The 17,009-nt window shown below is 39.8% G+C and overlaps 1 protein-coding gene across 1 annotated transcript in view; it reads right to left on the bottom strand.

Annotated features, from left to right (window-relative positions):
• The window catches only part of WDR72 (WD repeat domain 72), a 194,029-nt gene that overhangs the window by 157,150 nt on the left and 19,870 nt on the right, over positions 1-17,009 (bottom strand). The window contains exons 9-12 of the mRNA XM_003784626.1: positions 13,831-13,975; positions 13,221-13,466; positions 10,203-10,423; positions 7,390-7,585 (exon numbers count right to left, since the gene is read on the bottom strand). Coding sequence (XP_003784674.1) covers positions 7,390-7,585; positions 10,203-10,423; positions 13,221-13,466; positions 13,831-13,975 — 808 coding nt within the window. The remainder of the gene's footprint in view (positions 1-7,389; positions 7,586-10,202; positions 10,424-13,220; positions 13,467-13,830; positions 13,976-17,009) is intronic.

Consider the following 17,009-nt stretch of genomic DNA (forward strand, 5'->3'; position numbering starts at 1 on the left):
TTTTTTTTTTTTTTTTAGAGACAGAATCTCACTTTGTTGCCCTCAGTAGAGTGCTGTTGCATCACAGCTCACAGCAACCTTCAGCTCTTGGACTTAGGTGATCCTCTTGCCTCAGCCTCCCATGTAACTGGGCTATTTATTTTGTTGCAGTTCGGCCAGGGGCTGGGTTTGAACCCGCGACCCTTGGTAAATGAGGCTGGCACCCCACTCACTGAGCCACAGGCGCCACCCCAATAGTGAGTATTTTCTAAAAATATTCCCTATTAGCTATTAATGGAAAAAATTCATCTGTCTTAATTTTTTTTGGCCCAGGCTGGGTTTGAACCCACCACCTCTGGGGGTTCAACGCCCTACTCCTTTGAGCCACAGGCGCCGACCCTTCTTAATTTTTTTAATATTTTATTTTTAACATAGGTACTATGAAACCATGAAAGAACAAATGCTTCATTTACAGAACATCATTGCAGATTGAATAATTTTCTAGCTAACGAGTACTAGTTCCAATAAGGAAAATAAATTAAGAAATGGGAAATTTAACACCTGCAGGAAAAATAACTCTGCAATGTGTTATCTTCTTCCTCACTCCCTTTATTTCCTATGAATAGGCTTTCTTCCAGCAGTCTGCTGATAAAGTATTTTTTTAAAAGTCCGCTGTGGTTTTTTTTTTCCCCCCGCAGAAACCATCTCATAATCAGAAGCTAGGTCTTCAGGCCACGCTGCAGTAGCGACCTTCTGTTCAAGGTCACATGGCCCCCTTTACCTGAGCAGGAAGTAAAAGAAATTAACAAAAATAGACTCACATGGACCCTGAGTTTTATCTACAGACTTCAGCCCCCTTGACCTCTAAACCCCAAACTGCTTCTCTGATATCCTTAGGTCTGAAATCCACTGTGGATAGAATATCTAAAAATATTCTCAGGACCCGGAAAGAAGAAAGCCCGGCTCTCCAAGGTGAGTCGTGGGATGGGGACTTACAGCAGCCCAGGGCATGTGCAGGGATCAACTTCCTGATCAGGGGAAATGATCTGAGCATTTGGACTTCTGGCGACTCTTCCTGTGAGCTCGAGAAAGGCTGCCCTGAGCTGGGATGACACATGGCTTTTCCCTCTCCTCCCTTCCCATCAGCTGTCCCTTCTACTATCACAGCGCCTGCCACTAACAGCCTCCCTGCTTGTAATTTGCTGTTCCTAATCTGTCATCTGAGAAATCAGATGACCAGAGCTGTTAGAAGCCTGTGTAAATTTAGAGCCATGCTCTGAGAGACAGCCAGAGACCCTCTCCTTCCGAGCTCGTAGCAGGCTTTCCCAGCAGCCATATCCTTTCTTTTCAGAGCTATCCTTATCTAACTCCTGCTTGCCAGTCTGGAAAAGCTAACCTCCACATGCAAGAGGCGTTCCTGTTGTTCAAAGCACTGAAGAACACACCAGAGCGGAATAGAAAGAAAGAAGGAGACCTGCCCTGCGGGGCCCGTGTCTGGCCCGGGGACCTTCAGACTCTACCTTACGAGATCCAATTGCTCACAAGTAACATGGGTACAACCATCCCCATTCAGCTTACTACACAGAGCCTATGAGATAGAATGAATTAAAAACCATGAACTAGTTTGAGGATGAGTTATTATGAAAATGACAATCTTTAAAAAGAACAGTCATCATTTCCAGGGGCCTGATAAATGATGGTTGCAGGACAAAAGGAATCTGCTACCTGTTTTTGTAAACGCCACTTTTGGAACATAGTCTCAACACCCGTTTGTGGATGGTCTACGGCTGCTCTCCCACACCAAAGGCAGAGTTCAGTGGTTGCGACAGAGATCCTGTGGTCTGCAAAGCTGAGAATACTTACTATCCAGCCCTCTACAGAAAAAAGTGTTTCTGACCCATCCAATCAAGAAATGTTTTATTTTCAAGCAAACAAGGTCTTATACCACAGAAAAAGATGCAGTTGTCTAACACGGCATATCCCTCCAAGAGGCCTTCCATAACGAAGACCTTCCATGTTAATAGCAGTTTTATTAATAACACCTAACAAGTCCATTATATAAGTTTTCTGCTATGTAAACTCACTCCTTTGAACAGTCCTCAGACTTATTTTCAATTCAATACTTAAAAGAATAATTAGCTCAGAACTAGATTTATTTCCAAGATGTATTTTAGGGGAGGAAAAAAATGACTATTACATGATCCCTGTTGTGTCTCCCAGCAATGAGCGTGACCCAGCTGCCCAGAGTCATCACTGCCAAATTCGCTGTGGGAGCTCAAATATGAATCAAAATGACAATTCCAATTTTTCCCCCCCAATCAGGTCTAAACATCATGGGACAGGAGGCAAACCAATAAGCAAAACCGGATACCCTCATCACCCCCAACCTGGTGGCACTACACCGTGAGCCTTCAGCGTTACACAAACAGCTCCCCATTTCACTTGTCTGCCTCTTCTGAGAGGTGAGCACGCCCAGTTGTGATTCCGAGGTTTACCCTGGAATGCATCTGACTATGCCACCGAGCACAGAAACCCTCCTTCCCATTTCAAGATAATACAATCAGCGTGGAAGTGTGTGACTCCAGAATACGCTTGTGTATTCTACCAAAGGCACTCATAGGTCAATTGAGAATAAACTATTAATTTGTGAAAAACTGCAGAGGCCTCACATCCAGTGCTCCACATAGTCCTCCGTAGGACAGAGGGCAGCACAGGGACTGACCCTGTACCCCACACCCCCCAGACTTCTATCAAGACAGACTTTTGGCAGGTTGAGAATTAATCACTTTTGGCTTTAAGCTCCTTCCCCTACCAATTCTTGTTAGACCCCTTTACCTGAAATTGTTATTTCACTGACACCTTCTATTTTCTCTTTATGGGCCCCAGAGTCAGTGCAGTGCCAGAAGGTCTTATAAATACCTTCGTGTCAATGTATTCCTCCTGCTTGTGTTTAGAGAAGGCAGAGTGCTAGAGAAATGAAACAAAGGATGGCTCTGTTCACACATGCAACTAAGTTTGAACCCTGCAGAGAAAACAGCTACAAGCAAAGCTGAAAGGCCAAAGCCCAAGAAAAACTGACTGGAGTAGAAAACACACAGACCTGCCCCTGGGGAGGTTCTCATGCCTGTGAACTCCAGAAACCAAACCAGAGACTTGGAGCAGAAGGCTGAGCACCTGCTGCTGTTGGGCAGCCATGATCTAAGAACCGCACAATTAGCCAATGGTAAGGTTAGCTCATTTATACGCAATCTACTAAGGCCAAGAACATTTGGGTCAGTGTGCTCATTAATTCACTCACACATCATTCATGCATTTATCTGCATTTAGGGCCCATCAGTGAAGAGGCACATTCTATATACCCTCATAAAACTCTTCTCTTCTAACTGTTTTGATTTTAGCTAGTATTTTCTTTTCCTCCTAACTTTATGAAAACAGAAATGCCTCCTAACCCCAGAGTTTTCCACCTTTATAAAAAAAGGTATCAAATAAAAATCAAGTACAGTAAACCTGATAGAAACATCTTAACAGCTGAATTCCATCTTGGAAAAGAAAAAGTAGCTCACTAAATTTTAAGCAAAGTTGGAATTGCAGAGATGAAAGACAACCCACAGCCAAGCCAGGATCAGACAGGAGACTAACAGGAACATCATAAACTTACTCAAAAGGAATGAGTGTAATGCAAAGAATTAGGCCATCTGCTTCCTCCAATGGTGCTGTGGGGCAATGGTTTGAAAAAGACAAGAAGCACAGCACAGATGTGAAAGCACTGATATATTTTTGTTGTTGTTGAGACAGAGTTCCACTGTGTTGCCCTCGGTAGAGTGCTGTGGCATCACAGCTCACAGCAACCTCAAACTCTTAGGCTTAAGCTATTCTCTTGCCTCAGCCTCCCAAGCAACTGGGACTACAGGTGCCCACCACAGCACCCAGCTATTTTCTTGTTGCAGTTGTCATTGTTGTTTTAGCTGGCCTGGGCTGGGTTCAAACCCGCCAACTTCAGTGTATGTGGCTGGCACCCTAATCACTATGCTATGGGCGCTGAGCCAATTTTTATTTTATTTTATTTTATTTTATTGAGACAGAGTTTCACTCTGTCATTTACAGCAACCTTAAACTCTTGGGCTCAAGTGATTCTCTTGCCTCAACCTCCCGAGTACCTGGGACTATAGGTGCCCTCCACAGCGCCCAGCTATTTTTAGAGATGGGGTTTCACTCTTGCTCAGGCTGGTCTCAAACTCACGAGCTCAAGCAATCCACCTGCCTTGGCCTCCCAGAGTTCTAGGATTACAGGCATGAGCTACTGCATCTAACTGATACAATTATTTATTAATAGCATTAGCACAAATTATAAGTTCTACCTTAGGTCGAGTTGAGGTTGTTTTTAAACTATTAATATAGATAACCAACAGGGTTATTTGGGGGAAAAAAATTCTATAGGTTGTTTTGGCACTAAACGTGCATATTATTTAATGGCAATTCTAAAATGAACTTTTTACAGGAAATGATATAAATAACCAACGTTAGGAGATTCTCAAATTAAAGTATGGTGTGTCCATAAGGGCTCCTCTTTTCATTGCTGTTCACATGCCAACCCACTCTGTCCTTTCCTACCCGTCTGTGTCCTGTTTTGGGCACAGAGAGGCTCATGCCTAGAACTGAACACCCCTCTCCTCTGACGTCCAGTTGGATTAAAGTAATGGAGGTGACTGCAGAAGGAGAAAGAAAAGAATTTCTTCCAACTCTCTCTCTGTTTCAGTGCCCCATTCCTGGCAGGAGCTATTTCTCATCCATGACTTCAGGGGATGACCATGCTTCCTCGGTCGGCTTCAGCTCTCATGGGGTTCCCATAACACTGTTTTCTTCTCTTGTTCCATGGTAAGAGCCTCCTGATCCTGCAGTGTCTGGGTGCTGGGAGTGGTGGGCTGGTGGGACCTCATCATCCATTTCTAATCCCTACCCACACTCCCATGAATAATCCTTCCATTAAATGCTCTTAAATTTAACACATATGGGTTGAATTCAGTGTCCTGCCATTACCATGACTGAAAGACAGTACAGATATCCATTTATTGATGTGAAAAGAGATCTGAAAGCAGATCAAAATATTAATAATACTTATCTTAAGGTGGTGGGATAGGATTATTTGATTTTCTCTATGTTTATTTTTCACATGTTTTGCAACACTTGAGTCCATGTTTGGGGATATAAAAAGAGATAAAATTCAAATAAAAAATAGGAAGGAAGAGCAGAGAGAGGGAAGGTGGGCTCTTCCTGGGTGCCACACCGTTTGGGGGCAAGACACTATTGTAAGAGGGACTTTACCTAACAAATACAATCAGTGAAACCTGGTTTCTTATACCCTCAATGAATCCCCAACAATTAAAAAAAAAGAATCATAAAAAATATATATAAAAAACTAAAAAGACATGTCATAAATGGTGTATAAAAGTCATGATGAGGTTCGTAAAAAAATTATAAAAGAAATTGGACGTAATTAAGTTGACTAGAATAAAAAATTCCTTAAAAAAAAAATACCAGCCACATACACCTAAGGTGGCGGGTTCGAATCCCCAGCCCAGGCCTGCCAAACAACAATGATGGCTGCAACCAAAAATGGCCAGGCGTTGTGGTGGGCACCTGTAGTCCCAGCTACTTGGGAGGCTGAGGCAGGAGACTCGCTTGAACCCAGGAGTTGGAGGTTGCTGTGAGCATGATGCCATGGCACTCTACCCAGGGGGATAGCTTGAGGCTCCGTCTCATAAAAGAATAATAAATAAATAAAAATAAAAAATAGGAATAAATAGGGTTTGGCTTTCCTGCTTCACATCCCACACATCTAAAAAGACATCAATAAAGAGCTGCATGGCCTGAAGGTATCCTGCTGGGGCGGGGGACTGTGATTGCTTGTGAATGTCCAGATAGTTCTTCATTCTTGTTGGTTTCTCCTTGCTCTGACAAATATTTTCAGTTACCAAGTGTTCACAGGGAAAATACGATTATACACGTCGATAAGTGCACGTGTTTTACAGGTTCAGATTTCACAAATCAAAGTCAAGATTTTGCTGTACTTTTTAATAATCAAAATACTACTGAACTATCACTAAGGGCTTACCACCCACAGGCACTGTTTGTGAGCAGAGTAGGTATTAGTGGCTGTACTCCAGGGACAAAGTTAAATATTATCATTCCCATTTCACAGATGAGGAATTTAAAAGCAAAATGGCCAAGTCATTTGTCCAATTTCTCCAAGGTCATATAGCTCTTGATTCCCAAGCCCCGGAGGCAGGCCCAGGTCTTGGAGCCTATTTTATTCATTATACTAAATTACCACTTAGATCAGTAAGTTACCTAAGAATCATAAAACTCTCTGAATTTTGCGCGTATTGTGCAAAGAACACACAGAACCCTCCAACTGGTTCACCACTTACTAGCTGGGTAATCTTGAGCATTTGTGTATGCAATCTGCAAGTTCCTCACCAATGCAACAGTGAATAATACAGCTCCTACTTACCCCAGAAGTTGTGAGAATCTAATGGGAAAATGAACAGGAAAGCTCATCAAAGCTATAAAAAAGGTACAAATGTAACTTAGTATTATGTTGCTGGCTCTCATGCCAGTGCATTAGTCATCGTCATTAACACGGGACAGTCAAATGTAAAGAAAATAGCAATTATTTTGGTGAAGTATGGCTCTAAACTATGATATTATAAACTATCCGGTCTGTTAATAACACCCAACATAAAACCACCACTGATTAATCAATAAAAATCATGCAACGGTTTCAGTGAAATGTACTCTCAAGTGAACTCCCCTGACTCACGTTCATTAATTACCTCACCTTAGTTGATGTGTTCCCACCATTTTCTGAAATGTGTTCGTCTCAATGTTTAGCTGTGTAATAAAAACTTTTTTCAAAAATCTCACAGTTCAAACTGGGCGTTCTCTGTGCTAGGAAAGTTCAATCGGACCACTCGGTTTTTCAGTTTCCCTGACTCAACTTCTTGGAGTTTTATAATTAATTATATTCCATTATTACGGATCATCAATTAGCTCACAATGTTGCTGAGATGGTGAGTATGCTGAAGAAGGCAGAATTTAATGATAATTTGAGACCAGCAGGACACTAAATTTCTCTCTTGTTAATAATTAAAGTAGATAACTTATGTTTTTATTTATAGCTTCCAGAAATATCCGGCTCATTCCTGCGCACTGCCCTGTCAGCTAATCATCAGTTGGGCAGGATCTGACTTAGGGCATTGTGTTTTATTTTCCACCCTGCAAATGCAACCCAACCAAAGGTTAAAACAAGCGAGGTCGTCACTGTGTCTTCTCCAAATCTTGCCGTCTGGCCAGCTGCTGGTAATATCAGAAATACATAAAGGACAAAAGGGAGTACAATTTTCAATTTACCTGTTTCAATTTCCCAGATGTAGACAGAGTCATCTGCACAGCCAACGATTAAAAAATTCTCAACGGGGTGCCATTTTATCATCCTTACAGGGAAAAGGTGCTTCCGGGCCCGCAGGAGACACCTCTTCCCCTCAAGGTGAAGGAGAGCCACAGAGTGGTCACTGCACACACAGCAAATGATTTGATCGCCCCTTAGCTGAGAAAAAAAACAACATGCTTGTATAAGGAAATAGTCAAATGCTTTCTTTATGATTAAATCAGATTCCTTCCCCCGGGAACATAAAAAGTTTTGTTAAAGCCTCCTTTGCTAAAGGACATTTTTGCTTTCTTGGGTATCTTCACCGCATAACACCCTACAGAGGCGCTTTGAACACCAAGTTTAAACTCCACGCTTTATCAGGAAGGTCAAGAGTTGCCAGTGAAAAGGAGAATTCCAGGGCAGATCTACTCATCAGATAAATGAAGGACTTGACCGTCGCTCAGCAAATTCAGGCAGGGAGGCAGACCTCAGAAATAATGCCGAGTAAAATAAACCCCAGAACTAATTTGCCATCACAAAAAGAAGCTATTTGTAGACACAACTTAGGCCCAAGGGTATCGTGAGCTGATATTTTCCACTTAAAGCCTCCAAATGTGATTTGGTGCCGTTCCCAGCTATACAGATTGTGATCCAAACAGGAAACTCAGTGTAGACACAGTCTAAAAGCGGGAAGCGCTGGACAGTGCCACTGAACGTTCAGCCTCAAAGACACAAGGCCCAAAAATAAGCTCACAGGACAAACGGTCCTTGAGACGCTTTTTAAAATGTCAGCATGTGGTTACCTTGAACACAGTGTAGGACAATGACCATCCGAGCTAGATGCTAATCAACTAGCCAGAAGTTTAGCTTTTGTGGACAGAGCATAAGCTGAGATCCCTTGAGACTCTTCATATTAATCATTAACCTCTGGGTAGGGGAGGGATGGGGTACCTGTTTTCTCTGCCAATTCTTTTTTATTTTATTTTATTTTGTTTTTTATTAAATCATAAACACATAGAATATGTATACATTAATGCATTTATGGGGTACAATGTGCTGATTTCATATAGAATTAGGAACGCTTACATCACACAGGTTAATATATACCTCATCTTGTTTACTTAATTAAGACATTTATATTCTATACTGATAGATCCGTCATGTACCCTTGCATTATGCACCATAAGTGTGACAATTCTTTTTAAGTAGACAATCACAGAAGGGCAGGAGTGAGAGATGTGGAGCCCAGATTTCCTGTGTGGATCAGACATCATTCCTCCCCAAGCACCCTACATCTGGGAGAACCTGCTCATCCCACAGCTCTGACAACAGGCAGACCAAAGTGCCTGGGGAAACTTACATACACACACCCCACGTGACACACCCTTGTGGCCAGGAGTACTCAAGCACTAGTGACTCACCATGGGCCAATCAGAATCCTAGGCCTTTAAAATTATGAGGCTAATAGAATTCATAAGAAGAAACAAGAGAAGGCAGTAATCACAGCAAAACACACTATTTAGAGGGAGGGACCTTGGTTTCAGAACTCATGCTCTGCTGAGCCCTGGCTGAAAAATTGCCTCTATACCCTTTCAACAAACTCCCTTTTAATTGGACTTGGGTTGACTGAGTCCTGACCCTCAGAGTTAAATCATCTCTGACTGGCAGGAGTAAACAGGGTCAGGAGAGAAACTGACTTAGACTGCTGTCCTAGAGCTGGAAAAAAAAAAAATGATTGGAAAAATTAAGGGATGAAAAATCTCAGGAATAAAAGGCTTATCAAGGTAACCCAAATCACCAAATGGAAGCTTTAAAAAAATAATAAAAAAACTTTTGTTTCATGTTTTGTTTAATCATCTGTGTCGCTAAAATATTGTTTTCATTATGTCTTACTGTAAATTTTCTGCAAGTTTAATTTAGAGCTGATGTTTAATAACATTATTGAAAAATATTTCTACAAGCCAATAGACAAACTAATTTACAAAATCATGTTACGTGCACAACTATATGCTTTTATTTAGAAGAAAACTCAAAAATCAGTTGTTCGTATTTGAACAAAGACTGAATTGAAGTTTATATTTCATGAGAAAATTATACCTAAAGCTATTTTATTTCTCTGAGGCCAAAGTACATACTCATAGATTCCTAAACTCATTATTTGTTAAGTAAATAAATAAATGACCAAATAAAAATTTGTTTAAGAAAAGGAAATGTAACTATCGATATTATTATAAGCAGAAATAACTAAAGACAAAATTTAATTTTTAATTTATAGATTCCTATATCGTTTTTGCATTGAGTATGTATTGCTTTTGTTTTTTAGAACTCTATTAAAAGTGAAGATATATAACTAGGGGAAAAAATAAAAAAGTATAAGTACTTGAAGAGCAAAAATATGTTATAATAAAAATATAATTCGGGGTGGCACCTGTGGCTCAAGAAGTAGGGTGCCGGCCCCATATACCAAAGGTGGTGGGTTCAAACCTGGCCCCAGCCAAAAAAAAAAAAATATATATATATATACACACACACATATATATAATTCATATAAAAATATAGAAAGATAAATATACAGGGTGTCCATCAAGTTCGTGTGCAATTTACTTTGTTAAACTATTTTAAATTGCACATGAACTTGATGGACACCTGTATAGGTAGAGAGATATATCTTCCAGTTGTATTATGGGCACATATAATTTATTTTTTCCTTTCCTGGGTGACTATGGATTATTTTTTCACATTTCACTGTGTTCCAGTTACATTATATAACTTCTAAATTTTTGTCTTAACTTACTCTGAACTTCTCTGGTGACATCAAAAGACTTGTCACTGGACCAGCTTCCAAAAAGAATTTATGCAGAATTTCTTCAGTAAAGATATCCCACCAGATAACACACGAGTCTTGATCCCCAGACACCATCCAACTTTGGTCTAATTTTGAAGAGAGACCATGTGGGTAAAGTAGTGAAGTAACACTTTGGTGATGTCCTTTAAGAACTTTGTGGGGGGAGGAATCTGTAAAACAACCAAATACCAAATCATACAAACGTTATTCAGGAAATAGTTCTGAGATTTTCTTTTAGAAATATTTAACGTGAAGAAATTGCATATGGGAGCTTGGCTAAGAAAATGAACGAATGACCTTTAGCCCATCTCAGAAGGCAAGGGCCTCATCAGAAGACAGATCATGCTTTTGAGGAAGCACAGTAGGTTACTCAAAGCCTGTTAATTCTAAAGGACATTAGTCAGTTAGCAATTCCAGTGCCGTGAAATAATAAACACTGTTCTAAAAGCACGAACAATTCATACATTTTGCCTTCACAAAATAAGTTCAGAATATCACTGATGTTCTTTACATTAGTCTCACTACGTCCAATATACAAGAAAGCAGTTTCAATAGATAGTTTTGCTTTGGAAAATGTTAGAGATGACCTAGCTCTGTCTCATTGCTTTACAGGTAAAGCACCTGACGTTCAGGGAGGTAAAGCACCCAGCTGTGGAAAGGCAAGGGATAATGTCCAGGAAGATAGCTTTGCTGTAAAACAGGTCTGTTTTTGTTTCCCTGAGTCGATCACTTACTAAGTGTGTCACCATGGACAAGCTTCCTTTTCCCTTTAAACCACAGATGCTGCATCTGAAAATCTGGGATAATATAACTTCAGCTACAATTATTATGTGGAATAAACATGAGCATGCCTGTGTTTCTTACCACTCTGTTTGGCCCTTGCCAGGCCCACAGCTACCTCCAATGGCGGCTGTATTAAAATACAGCACTCCTGGCACGTTTCTGTCTTAGTGGGTTACTTTTTCCACTTACCACACTACTTCTTCCTTCATTATTAGCTACACTCTCCTGAAGCAGAGAGGACCATAAACCACAAACCCTCTTTATTCAAACTGAAATTAAATCCCAAAGAATCATTATTAGACATTAGATATGTCTAAAATATAATCAGACACAGCCTCACTATCTCCTAACAAATTGTAGACATGTTAACTGTCATGCTACAAGTCAAATGTATTTACCTGTGTGTTTTGTGGATATTAGGAAAAACCATCCTAGATTAAAACTGCTATGTCTTAGTTTTAGCAAACTTTTTTTTTCCAGTTTTTGGCTGGGGCTGGGGTTGAACCTGCCACCTCCGACATAGGGGGCCGGTGCCCTACTCCTTTGAGCCACAGGCACCACCCAAATTTTAGCAAACTTTTAACAGCGGTCACTTGTCTATACACCAGCATCTCTCCTCAGTTCATTGCCATTTGCTCACTGAAGCACAAGCCAGTGACTTATTATTAAGTAGCCAAGGTCAGCTAAGAACAATAGTAATTGAAGATATTTTTTTTAAAAATGATATTTTAGTTTTTACTCTTAAGGACCTTACTTTCTAATATGAATGGCCCTGATATAATTTTTAAAAATGGTATACAAATTTTTTCCACAAATCCTAAAATCCAATTACTCCTATTCCCTCACACAAGGCAATTTTACTGCATAACGGTCTTTATTTGTTGTTGTAATGCACAAAGATGTATAAGAATACACTTATTGGTTCTTCAATAACAAAGAAACAAAACTTAAGACAGGAAGATACCGTTTATCTCCTGGTTGTCAAATATTTAAAAATAGCAATAGGCAGAGTATAACGGCTCACATTTTTAATCTTTGTACTCTGGGAGGCTGAGGCAGGAGAATTGCTGGAGCTCAGGAGTTCAAGACCAGCCTAAGCAAGAGCAAGACTCTGTCTCTTCTAAAAATAGAAAAATTAGTGAGGTGTGGTGGTCACCCATAGTCCCAGCTACTGTGGAGGCTGGGGCAGGAGGATTGCTTGAGCCCAGCAGTTTGAGGTTGCTGTGAGATAGGCTAAAGCCACAGCCCTATAGCCTGGGGCAACTAAGTGAAACTCCGGCTCAAAAAAAAAAAAAAAAAAGTGGGCAAAATTTTGGGAGAAAAGGCATTTTCATATGATTTAATTTAAAAAAAAAAAAGAAAGAAAAGGCATTTTCATAAGCTATTATTAGAAATGTTATTGATGAAAGTTCTTTATAGGAGACTTTTGATACATTTTCAAAATTAAAAACACAAATGTTAATTTAGTAATTCTCCTCCTTAGAATTAATACTACAGCTGTACCCACATCTACCTACATATGTATGTATAAAAATCATCAATTCTGCATTGCCCATAGTGACTAAAGACTAGAAAAATTACATACCTATTATAGTAGAGATTTCAAAAATAAAATTTAATTATTATTCATCATTTCAAATGAGTTCATAAAGAATGATTTCCAAAATATTTTATTACAATTTGTTAGGGCGGCACCTGTGGCTCAAAGGAGTAGGGCACCGGCCCCATATGCCGGAGGTGGCGGGTTCAAATCCAGCCCCAGCCAAAAACTGCAAAAAAAAAAAAAAAAAATTTGTTTAAGGACATTTTAGTAAAGTGTGTACAGTGTGCTTCTATTTGTGCAATATAGTTAAAAGACTGCCTACTGCTATGCTGCTATGTGCTTGTATATACACAGAAAATTTCAAGAAGGCTGTAAAGAAACCACTACTAACAGTTGACTTTGGTGAAGGTAATTGGAAAATCAAGTAAAGAGAGAAACTTGTTTCTCATTGTAAAACCTGCTGTTGAGTTTTCTTTTCTTTTTATAAACCATACTCTTTTACTTTAATGTTAAAAAAAAATGTACAAATTTATCAGCAAAAGCCAGTACAATCTTTGGGCCTCTGAATCTTCTTTAGGGCAGCTTGTCAAAATTGCCACTTGGCTAAATTAAATAAATTGGGTCAAAGAAAATTCAATGACCTTTTAATAAAGAATCGCCTTCTAGAAGTCCTGCTTTCACAGCATTCAAGGCCTGTGTAATGATAATTGTCCCATCTTCACAGCCACATATTAGTTTATCAAGACTCGGGACATACTCTGATGAAGTGACTACAGCAGTTCCGGCCCCATCTCTAAGCCCAGAGAAATGGTCAATAATACTTTGTGACATTGTCTGATGCTTATCGAAATTATCTTGAAGAGTCCAGGTGGTAGTTATTGGTATTTCTAAATGGAAAACACACAAAAAAAGAAAATCAGGTTTATCAACTCATCATAGTTGTGACAAATAACATCAAGGCACCCTCCTCTCAAAAATATGAATATCATATAACAGCCTATTCCACATCCATACTGCCAGCATCCGTCCCTTGTTCTGTTTAATTGATATTAATTTGAATTACATTGATTGTATTGTTGTGTAAGATCTATAAGCTTCCCATTTGTACCTACTTTTACGTTTGCATCTAAATACGTAGCAGTACAAGAGAAAATCTGTATTGTTCATAGCCCCATGTAAGTTAGAAAAACACTGAGTTAATGACTGATTAGTTCTCAGAAGCCATGGGATTGGAAAGGGAAACTATCTTACCTCTAGGAGAACCATCAAACTTGGATACCGGAACATCTGGGATGTGCCACAAAGTAATTCTTCCTGAGACTTCTCCAGAGAAAAGTACCTTATAAAAAGGCTCTTTCCTTTCATTCATGTATCCCATAACGAAGGGACCGCTCTGCTCCAAAACAAAAGTGAGCCTACTGTAAGAACTATTCTAGTCATAGAGAGACGGCCATTGCTTTTCAATAGAGGAGCTAACCTAGATTGCACAAAATCTTTTCAACACATTTCCCATGGTTCCAAAACTCTCAAGTACATTGAGAGAAATAATCTATGATCGAACGCAAAAAAGAGTCTTTATAAAACAAGAAATAAAGTCATCAGTTAGACTTCAGAGGGTTAATAAGAGTACCATTACTGGCCATGTTAGGTACACATTTATGCATGACACAGGGACAGAGAGAACAATGGGCTTTGAGTTCAATAATTCAGACTCAGGAGCCCCCCACATCTTGATGATAATACAGTCCATGTATTTCTTACAATCCATTCAGTTCTAACTGCCAGTTAAAATACTAAAAACTAAAATTGGCATGGCAATTTTGTGGTACTCGTATTAAAATGCTTTCTATGTTCTGTTTACCAGATTTAACATAATTGATTTCAAATTTCCCAAGTAGATGCAAAAATTAATGACTCCATAATTTACAACATGCACATATATATGTATTACACATTATACACAATACCATATGTTTTATACACACATAATTTACGACTTAGCAGCTGTAGCAGAGTGTGAATGTTGGGGACCAGTGATCTTAAAGACCAACCTTCACTAGTGAATGTATCTAGAGCAGGGGTGTCCAATCTTTTTTTTTCTCTGCTGCACATTGAAAACATTAAAAGTGATCTTGTATCACACAGTAAATATACAAACCCTGACAATGAAAGCTGATTAGCAAAAGAAAAAAGGTCTGTGAATATGTTTCATGATACCAGACAGCGCAGATAAGCAAAAAGTCTTCACAAAATCAGCACGTGGCCTGCAGGCCTGCCACAAGCTGAACACTCCTGATCTCAAATCTCCCTAGTATCTCAGGGTGGTGTAACTGTTCTTTAGGTTGGCTTCTATATGGAGATTATGTACAAGGGACCAAAATGACTGTGATTACAAAAATCCCTTCCAATGCACAAATAAAAGATATCCAGAAAAGAATGCTTTAAGGTCCAGATTTAGATCTATGAGTGGAAAAAATTGTGTAAGGTGTCTTTTGAGAATATTAAGAGCCAAAATATTGCTACCCTTAATCCTTACAACAAAACTATGCAATAAGTAAATACTGTTACTATCCCTTCATGGAAATAAGGAAACTAAGAAACAGAAAATAAGAAACAAATCCGAGGTCTTACAACCAAGATGTTCACAATTTTCTATAGTCCTACAAAATCAGCGCGTCACAGAAAATGGTTCCAAGGAAGTCAGTGATCTAAATAAATCATTTTTTTTTTATTTTAGATTCAGAAGATACTTTGGGGTCTTCTAGATCTCACAGTCATGATTGTTGTAGCTATTAGAAATGATGTTGATTAAATCTGGTTAAATTGGCTGCTCCAACTTTCTCAAACTTTTAGGAATTTTAGAACTGATCATTCCAACACTCTTGTTATTAAATCTAGAAAGAAAGTTCTCCGAGAGGCTGGTGGGTTCGTCAAGATGGTGTTGTTGGAACATGTCTCCCCGGCCCCATGCTCTGCGTCTGAGGCTGAGGTTCCCTGCTGCCATCATATCCCTCTGCCCTCACCTCCCGCAATGACAACCCTCATCTGGCCATACCCACCCCCAAGGCTTCCCAATATTTCTCTCTTTTGTTCTACTATTTACCCAAGAACTCGTATAACCCCTTACCATAAGAATTCTGATTTTTCATCAGAGTACCCTGTACCCATCCTCCAGGAAGTAATAAAATCCTGAATTCACATCCTGGCACCACCACATTATTAGCTCTAATAAAAGAGCAAGTTACTTAATTTAGGCAATTTACCTCACCTCCCTGTCTCATTTCCCCCTGGCTGTGAAAGAGGCCTAATAAAAGCACGGACTGTATGGAACTGTGGTGTGGACTGATAAGTAGGTAAGGATAAGGTGCCTGGCATTTTGTCCCTATTCAATTAATAGAAGCAACCATTCGAATTATTCTTTTCCCAGAACAACTGCAAAACTCCTTCCGAAAATAACCACTTTGGTTCAAAGGTAGGGAATTAACTTCTCTGACCATCAGTTTCAAAATGAGGTCTCGGTGGCAACTGAAGTCAACTGAGGTAGGGTGTGTGCTTGTCAATAAGCAGCACTCAGTGAAAGTTAACTACCTATCACCATCACCATCACCATCATCATCATCATCACCACCATCATCCTCGTGGCTCTCACTTCACGTACCCAAATTCCTTATTTACAACCACCAGCTTTCTATCTCAGCTACTCTCACCTCAGCACAGCAGCCTTACTCCTCAGGTGGGGCCCTGGGAAGACCAGGTTCTCAGCTCCAAAGTCAGAACACCTGCCACAGGCCTCAGCCATTACCAGCTATGGTCTGAGGCCAGGCAGATCCTCAAATAGCTACTGGAAGGAAGGGTGAGTCCCCGTTCTCATTTTCACAGCTCCATCAGCAGCTATGTTCATGGTCATTACCAACGGTAACTCTGAGAACATGTCACCATTTAACCTTGAGATTCAATTCTATGGTATCACTCCAGAAAAATGAGTCCGGTCAATACCACATGCTACAGACCGCTTTTTCTAACCTCACTGCATCTATCAAATCCATCTCCACACCCTACCACGATGTCTTCATTATCTCCCAACTGCAAGAGAGACTAAGCACTTACATTTAGTGAACACTGGTGATGTCTGAAAAAGAGCAAAAATGTCTGTCTTTGTTTCATTCCCTCAATAAGGGTCCAAAGATGGGAAGAGTGGATTTTTTTTTTCCAGTTTCACATTATGCTTTTTATATTTCACTGATTTCCAGGCAGTTCCCACTTTTATTTTTATTTATTTATTTATTTAATTTTTTTTTTGCAGTTTTTTTTTTTGGCCAGGGCTGGGTTTGAACCCACCACCTCTGGCACATGAGGCCAGTGCCCTACTCCTCTGAACCACAGGCACCGCCCCCTACTTTCACTATATAGTCTAAATAAACCTTATTGGA

Source organism: Otolemur garnettii, unplaced genomic scaffold (genome assembly GCF_000181295.1).
Source record: "Otolemur garnettii isolate 467f Iridium unplaced genomic scaffold, OtoGar3 scaffold00011, whole genome shotgun sequence".
Lineage (NCBI taxonomy): Eukaryota > Metazoa > Chordata > Mammalia > Primates > Galagidae > Otolemur > Otolemur garnettii.